This window comes from Anabrus simplex, chromosome 2, assembly GCF_040414725.1.
Source record: "Anabrus simplex isolate iqAnaSimp1 chromosome 2, ASM4041472v1, whole genome shotgun sequence".
In the NCBI taxonomy this organism is placed as follows: Eukaryota; Metazoa; Arthropoda; class Insecta; order Orthoptera; family Tettigoniidae; genus Anabrus; species Anabrus simplex.
The window spans coordinates 1145673216-1145682606 of NC_090266.1; the positions used below are offsets into that span (position 1 = coordinate 1145673216).

The 9391-nt window shown below is 37.3% G+C and overlaps 1 protein-coding gene across 1 annotated transcript; it reads right to left on the minus strand.

Annotated features, from left to right (window-relative positions):
- Window positions 1–7844: 7844 nt before the first annotated feature.
- On the minus strand, window positions 7845–9125 carry LOC136863811 (protein pellino-like). The gene has a single exon (XM_067140150.2). It carries the CDS (start codon window positions 9123–9125, stop codon window positions 7845–7847), a length of 1281 nt encoding a protein of 426 aa, XP_066996251.2.
- Window positions 9126–9391: the final 266 nt, after the last annotated feature.

Genomic DNA, 9391 nt, shown 5'->3' on the forward strand with positions numbered 1-9391 from the left:
GTGGACATCTCTCTTCAATATTTCTTTTGGTCCTGATGGTATCAGTTATAGTGTAAGACTAGCTGATGTACCCGTGCTTCGCTACGGGATTCTCAGAAAGACTGACTTTGTTGTTTTCCTAACTGAATTCAACATAGATCATTACAAAAACCTCAGTAGGAATGTAGCGATTGAAAGCAATGTTATCATATAAAATACTCGATCAAATGAAAAACCGCACACTGTCTCACTTTCAACGAACAGTACTACGGTGCTGATCTAAGAGTCCAGAGTTCCAGAACTGAAATAACCAGGTCGCAGACTGCCGTGAACACTCCTCTGTCATTATTCCGTTAAATATGCACACTACTCATTCCAATCAGTGGCTCAGAGTAGGGATTGTATAGCTCGAATACTATGATGAACCAGTGTGTTACGTACCAGATATATCAGAAAATGTATGAACCAGAAGAATGGCATGCTAAAGAAGAAAGTTATCTTACACCCCAGCTACTTCCCACCAATATACAGGAAGGCTGTTACAGTCGGTACGACCAGGTGAGTTGGCTGTGTGGTTAGGGGCGCGCAGCTGTGAGCTTGCATCCGGGAGATAGTGGATTCGAACCCCACTGCCGGCAACCCTGAAGATGGTATTCGGGAGATAGTGGGTTCGAGCCCCACTTTCAGCAGCCCTGACGATGGTTTTCCGTGGTTTCCCATTTTCACACCAGGCAAATGCCGGGACTGTACCTTAATTAAAGCCACAGCTGCTTCCTTCCATTTCCTAGGCCTTTCCTATCCCATCGTTGCCATAAGACATATCTGTGTCGGTGCGACGTTAAGCAAAAAAATGGTATTCCGTGGTTTCCCATTTTCACACCAATCACACCAGGCTGTACCTTAAAGCCAAGGCTGCTTCCTTCACACCACTATTCATTTCCTATCCCATCGTCGCCATAAGACCTACCTGTGTCGGTGCGACGTCAAGCAAATTTTAAAAAAAAACCTCATTACACTGCAATAATCCTATCTATCGGGGATGAGAGGAAACAGAAGACAAAATGCACATCACAACAAACAATGGTCAATGTAATGTTACTGTTGATAAAGTTTATGAGCTTTCTATATTGCAGGCCTTCACATTAGTTTTCTTTCGACTCTGTGATATTAGAGTGTCTTACAAAATTATTTATATCGTAGACTGTAGTTCCTTATTCTCAGATTTTACATACCGATTTTCACTAAATTCTGTTTACCCATTTTCTCGTGACTCGGCGCTGATATGGACTTAGTAACAAAAATCCAAATTCATGAATATCTCCGATTATATGCGGTACGGTAACAATGTATAAGACATAAGTGATCGGAAATTCAATAACTTCTTACATAACTACTACTAACTTACGACATAACTAAAGTTATGTTAGTTATGTAGTATTTATCGATACGACCACTAATAACATAAATAACTTATTTGAGAATTACATTTCAGACCTTCCCCTAAACTACCATTTCACTTAGCGTGAATAAAATAATTTGCAGCCTAGATTGCAATGGTTCATCACCCGACATTACATACCGATTTTCAATAAATTCTCTTCAGCCGTTTTATCGTGATGCGTGTACATACATACATACATACAGACAGACAGACAGACAGACAGACAGACAGACAGAAATTACGGAAAAGTAAAAACTGCATTTCGTTGTTACTGTGGACATGACCGATACAGAAATACCATTCTTTTCAAATTCTGTGTAATGTACAGACAAAACTCTTATTTTATATATATAGATTTATCGATACGACCACTAATAACATAAATAACTTATTTGAGAATTACATTTCAGGCCTTCCCCTAAACTACCATTTCACTCAGCGTGAATAAAATAATTTATAGCCGAGCTTGTAGTGATTAATCACCCGACATTACATACCGATTTTCATTAAATTCTCTTCAGCCGTTTTCTATTGATGCGTGTACAATCATACATACATACATACAGACAGACAGACAGACAGACAGACAGACAGACAGACAGACAGACAGACAGACAGACAGACAGACAGAAATTACGGAAAAAAAATGCATTTCCTTGTTACTGTGCACATGACAGTTACAGAAATACCATTCTTTTCAAATTCTGAGCAATGTACAGACAAAACTCTCATTTTTTATATATATATAGATTGGGATAGTACATCTTACAAATCATTATTCTTGCATTTGCCTTCATAGAAGAGGAAATCTAACTGCTGCCAGTGCTAAATTTCAAAATCATGCACCTCTGGATGTGGAATAGTCATGAACATCATTAAGAGAGGGGAACAGGAGGGATGGGTCCCACCAGATAATTTTCTGTCATATCTTGTGATGAATTTCTTCTAAAATCTGTAGTCTCAATAAATTACACTTCACCACAAATGCTGATATCATGCCTATATTGAGCAAGGAGATTCTGATTACTTCTTTACAGTAACTGAGGATTTTAGATGACTGTGCTGAGTGGTAAGTGAAACAATGCTAAACTAGCCCTCTACATCTGAACTGGACAATTAACCATTTTGTTGGGAAAATGTGTTTGGAAAAGAAATGTGACGATCTAGGGTTATATCTGGAGATTGGCACATCATCGGTACACACACTAACACCATTTAAATAGTACTGACAAAAAGGTGGTTCCAATTTTTGTTTTGAAGATTAACAGAATAAGGCAGGATTTGATACTGGATATTAAGGCATGCCCATAGCTAACTTAAATTATTGCCAGGTGGTGTAATATGGGAATCCTTTTTTAGTGATTCAATTTATTTTTTCAGTCATAACAGTTAATAGGAAATTACTTTGAACGGAGTTAACCATTCATATGAATAAAAAGTAATGTGATGTGCAATGATCTTTATACTATACAGACAAAGCTAGTAAGAGTTGACGTTACTAATCTTTTTAAAGTATTGCAGGAAAGATGTTAAGATACAAAATGACAAATCACAACAAGCTTTGCACAACAGTATTATTATTGTACTTTAGAGAATACATCAAAACTATGGAACTGGTTTTTATTTAATACAAATATACTAATTCATAACCATAAAAAAAAGAGGACAGATATTCAACATACATTAACACACAAATGGATAAATTAATTAATATCAAACAAAAGTAATAAAAAACTATCTTTCTACATAACTTAATATCCTTTGTACAGACGATAATGTGATTTCTACGAAGAAATCAGTACTATGAGCCCATATATGTTGTTTAAAGTTAGGAAATCTTATCTTTCATGGAAAAATTGATCTTTAATAGGTCATATGGTCACCTCAATCAGATATACATGCATAACGATAATCTAATTGGTTAATGATATCTATAAACTTCAGCAGTATCTGGCTTCAATGTTGTTAGAAGAAGTTATGCAATTTTGGAAATTCAATCACTACAGATTTACAAAATTACCCTATGTGCAAAATGAAGATGACTATTACGTATAAAATTAGTGTTACGACTACACTTGCACAGTAACAATGATGAAGAACTTAAATACAGCACATAAGACATGTAACATCAGATGTGCTAAAGGCATCAGTCTAGACAACTGACTCATAAGACCTTTTAAAATTACCCAACATGGTACAGTTAGCTAGATTGAAATTTTATTTTATACATTCTCAAAACATGAGGACATTCGTGAACTATAGATAATGTGTGCTTTTCTTACTCTCTTTCTTCTTCTGACCAAATATAAGAAAAATTTTCTTTCCCCTAAAACATAGCTCGGCATATAAAAAAAGATGTTTCTGAGAACAAATGTGTGGAACATGGCACTGTATGAAAGCGAGACATGAACAATAACTCGCATTTTCAAACTGTGGTGTTACCAAAAGATGTCGAAGGTGATAGTAGATAAAATCAAAAATGAAGAACTAAAACAGTCCAAGGAGACTGGATATACTCGTGTGCTAAGTGGTAAGTTGAAAGAATGCTTAGTGAGCCCTATATATCTGCACTGTTACATTAACTGTTCTGTTGAAAAATTTGTTGCCAACTGGAAGAACTGGTGCAGTTGAGTGTACATACAGTACAGTTAAAAGTGTACATATCACTAACATGATCTCATTCAGATTAAGAATAATCATTTTGCATTGATCGAGGTACCAAGTACTTTCCTGAATGAAATAAACAGACTTGAGCATCAAAGATTCCCTTATCTTCCTTCTCTATAATTATGAGTTTATGACAGGCAATGCAGTGGTAATCATAAAATCAGGAAATGTTCCTATCTTTTAGTATGTCTTTGTCTTAGGATTTAACAGGCTCTCAGAGTTGTGTATCCCAAAGCCTAAGACATCAATAAAGTGTACTACATTGTAAAATATCAGGTACTTTAAAATTTGTCATAATATAAAAATACTACTACTGATTAAAAACTATAAGCCTCTGGTCACCTAAGAAACAATAAATAACTGGCTAGTACAGTGGCAATATTACAGTAGAATTCTGATGTAACGAACACCAGTATAACGAAATTTTCAGAATAACAATTTTTTTGGGTCCCTTTTTCCCTATTTGTTGTGTGTTAAAATATTTAATTTTAACAAATTTCATAGTTTCAGTTTAAGAATTAAAACTGAGCTCTTTTCTTTACCCATTTGACTATATTTTCTCAAATTAAAACTAAAATTCATCCTGTTTTATGACCAACATTTTTCTTGTTACATCAAGAAGGCAATCGCTTTTGTGTAACCAATATGCTTCGCCCGTCATCCAATGTAAGACGTCACTCTATTAGCTGAGTAGGAGCACCAAGTTTGCAATCCACCAATGAACACTACGCTTGGTGTAACCAATAGGTTTTGCCCAGCAACCAATGTAAGACATCACACTATAGGATCGAGATGCTTGCAATCCACCAATGAACGTGACGGTTTCGTCGCATCAGCATTGCATGTTTCTTTTTCGTATTTAATTCTCAAAGCAAAGTGTTTCTGTTAAGGTTATTTCATTAATCTTGCAAAGTTCGTGTGGAGTTCGTTAAATAAATAAGTTCATATCATCGCAAATGGATAAGCAGAAGTGAAAGCAGTTTTTGTTGAGTGAGAAATGTAAAATACTTGTGGAAGTAGGGAAAGGCAGAAAGAAAGGAGAAGTAGCAAAAAAGTATGGCATTAGCCCGTCAACACTTTCTACTCTTTTAAAACAGAAAAGTAAGATAGAGGAAAACATTGATGCTGATGCCTTAGGCCCACAGCGAAAGAAGATCAGGACAGCTGGCTACAAGGAGGTGGACAAGCCGTCTATACGTGGTTTGTGGAAATGTAGAGTAAAAACATTCCAATAAATGGCCCAGTGTTATGTGAGCATGCACGATCTTTCGCACGTTCGTTTGGGTCACCTGAGTTTATAGGTAGTGCTGGTTGGCTTCATAGGTTCCGGGAGAGATATGGCATATCCCACAAAATTATAAATGCTCAAGCTAATGATGCTCCGAAGGAAGTTGCGTCTTCATGGCGGCCGGAGACTGTAATGGATGCCTTGAAGGAATATTCGCTGGCAGACATTTATAATGCGGATGAAACTGCGTTATTTTATAAACTAAAGCTGAACAAAACCCTTGATTTCAAGGCAAATAAGTGTTTTGGGGTTAAACATTCAAAAGAACGTATCACGGCTCTTTTGTGCACCAATTCCACAGGGACTGACAAACTGAAGCCTCTCATAATTGGGAAGTTTGGGAAGCCAAGATGCTTCAAGGGGGTGAAACATCTGCCCTGTGAATACAGGCACAACTCTAAGGCATGGATGACATCTGTGCTATTCAAAGAGTGGTTGCTGGACTTGGAACGTCGGATGAAGGCCGAAAAGAGGAGAATTCTTCTATTAATGGACAATTGCTCTTCTCATAACTGTGTGCCTCACCATTTGGAGCATGTAAAAGTTTTATTTTTGCCTCCAAATACAACTTCAATTCTGCAGCCGCTGGATCAGGGTATAATTCCATGCAGTAAAGCGGCGTTACAGAGCTCGTGTGGTCCGTCGAATGCTGTGCAACGTTGCCATGAATAGAGACATTAATATCAACATATTGGGAGCAATGCAGATGTTTAATGCTGCATGGAAATCCCTGAATGCAGACATCATCACAAACTGCTTTAGAAAAGCTGGAGTGGTTTTTACAGAAGATGTCGCAGAAAGTGAAGTGTTGGATGATGCGGAAACCGAGGAGAATTGGAAGCGTTTGTGTACAACGTTGGATGTGCCATCTACGGTAAGTCTTACCGACTACATCAATGTAGATAGTGATGTAATAGTCCACAAAGAAATCACCAATGAGGAAATTGAGGAGGACATTATGAATGATAGAGATCCATGTGATGAGGAGGAAGAGGAAGACAACCACCAAAATTATTGTGATCGACAGAGCTTGACTCTTCAGCACGCAATGAACATGACACGTAGCCTTCAAGATTTTCTTGTGTCATGAAGTGATGTGCCAGAATCTGTTTTAAATTCATGTGCAGTGGTTGGTGACTATTTGGAACGAGCTTTTGTGTCTGGATCTGTTCAGAAAAAAATCACATACTTTTTCAATAAATGAGGTTCTGGAACAATGTGTAAACTTGCTGGTACAATGTAAAAATAGATTTTCTGAAAACATCTGTCAATACTGTAACTCATAATGGTATTTTGGATTTATATAGATCCTGCAACAGATATAACAGAGCAGATGACCTCGTAGTTCCACCCCTAAAAACAACAATAACTAACAGATATAATACTAGGTGAGTTCTTAAGAACTGACTTATTTCAGTATAACAAATCAATTTCAGAAGTCCCCAAAATGTTGTTATACTGGTATTTTACTGTATCATATATTAAGATTTGCTGAAGGAAGAGAGTAACTGAAGATTAACCTCTCAGTGGAAGGCCTTCAATTTCAAAAACCGATGCAAATATCAATAGAGTCCAGGATCTTGTGCGTTCAGATCATCGGCTGATGGTCAGAATGATCAGGGCAGAGTTGAATTAGAGTCACACCACCGTTAATCAGATTTTGAGCAATGAATTGAAGATGAGAAAAATCTGTTCAAAAATTATTTCAAGAAACCTGACGAAGGATATTAAAAGGACATGAGGAGGGACAGGTGCCTTGACTTTCTGGAATCCATTGAAATGATCATTTTGTGGAATATGTCGCTACCGATGACGAGACTTGGGTATTTGAGTACAAGCCAGAAACCAAAAGCCAGAGCATGGAATGACACACTAAGCTCTATTCAGACCTATCAAAATTAATTTTTTTAATGTCTCAACGAAACAAATAATTGTTGGAAGCTTCTATAATCCACAAGTGAAAATGCTAAAGTCTTCTAAATACAATTATAGTCCTGATAGCACTGCCTGCTACTGATTACCCTCTAAGAGCCATACTGTAGATTTCCTGAAAATTTGGAAAAAAATATCAGTTAAACACATTTTATAAAGCAAAATTAGTTTCTGCATTTCAGGGTAGCTATTTAAATTACTCATATCCAGCTTTATAGGAGTGGCAAAGAAAAAAAAGGCAGGTAACTAAAGTACTCTCTGAATAAACTAATTACCATCTTTGTTCCAGAATTCCACCCCCCACTATTCATCTCATGGGCTTTCTCACAAGGCAAGTATTATATCATTCAACTGATTGATTTATGTTTCTTCTAAGATTGTTTTCAATTGATAATTACTTGACGTGAATGATTCAACTGATTTTCAGTACTTGAGAGTCCAGTATTTTGATATTACTTCAACCTATACATTTCTTCCTATACACCATAGATACTCTTCTGAAGGTGTACTATCATTTAACTTTTCTTATACAGGGTCTTAGTAAATTAGGCGAACGTACCCATCAAGAAGCACTTTGCAAAACGGGCATACTGAATTATAAAAACCAGTTAGCCCCAGAAGAATGGGCACATTCACCCAATACTTCACAGTCTTTTCACTTGCCATGTGGCCACACGGATTAAAAACGTATGTTGGAGGGCCACTATCTACATAAAATGCAGGTTCCATTCCCATACAAAGCTTAACCACTCGTCCCATTATCCCACACAAGGGACAAGAATGGAATGAGCTGGACCTTGCACCCAGCTCATGTGATCCCCGAACATGGCCGCATTTAAGATAAACATACGGCTGCTGTTTGTCATCGATATCTTCATTCATATCAGGAGTTATCTTTCGTGGAATTACTAAAGTGTTCAGTCCAACAGGACACACAGATTTTCCTGAGTTCAGTTCACCTACCGATTCTTCCAAATCACTTTTAGTAGGAGACTTCTTGAGACCTTCAACAGACCTCCATAACAAAGTTGCACCACAGATGTCTATGAGTGTGCCATCCTGCAAAACATTGTTTTCAATTTCTATTAATTTTCCCCTCTTCTGAGAACAACGAGGTAGGCGTAATGAGAAGATTTTGCCTCCTATAGAAACTTCTCGCCACCAGAAACCTGGCTCTACTTCCCCTCCTAAGAAGTTCCCTTGGGGCTTATAGATCATAACACCATTGGTTGTTAAACCATCGAGTTCACCGTTTCTATCTTGCCATGTTATAGCTTCCTTACCAAGAAATATTCGTTGTGCTGAATTAAATGCAGCTGCATAAATTCTTACAATCTGAGGCCTGGTGCGATCTGCTATCAGTCGGCATGCAAATCTAGATACGCCTGATGTTCCGCAATCAAAACTCGGGTTTCCTGGAAATACATCCCAAACCACACAATCAATCTCTGAATCTCCAGAGCGGCCAACCTGGAACATATCCGTAGTATCATCTGGTATATACTCTATAACAGAAGCTTGATTCTCACATGCGATAGAAAACCATTTTGTGCCTATGGTGGCTTTGGATGAAAGAGATGAAGGACCAGCACTTTGTCCAGAGGGCTTTATTCCATTTGGAGAGTCTCGCCTGTATAGAACATATTTGCTTCGCCGACGCCGATGCTGAGGTACACCAGGCAGACTTCCGTTATAGCCAAGGACGACCAGTTCACCATATTTCACCTTCTCACTGGCAGCACAATTTGAATTCTCTTCTATCAGAACTGGCACTTCAGTATCTTCTGATTTAGAAGTATGGGAGCAATGACTGCTCATACCTGATCAGAAGAAAGAAGAAAAATATCATTAATGGCTGGAGTAAGAACAGGAATACTGGGGTCAAGTTCTTAAAAATTATCATTTAAGGGAGTAAGGAACTCTCAGATCAAACAAAGTGGCACTTAAAGTACTTCTGAGAAAAATACTTCTAAAACCATAGTAACATTATTTAGAAAGTAGAAAGGAAAAAAAATAAAAAAAATCATACAAATAAGAATGGATTGACAAAATACAAGAAAATGAAAAAGTGTCAAATGGAAATA

Coding starts and splice junctions, on each gene's coding strand:
- LOC136863811 (XM_067140150.2), bottom strand. CDS start 9,125: ATGAGCAGTCATTGCTCCCATACTTCTAAATCAGAAGATACTGAAGTG.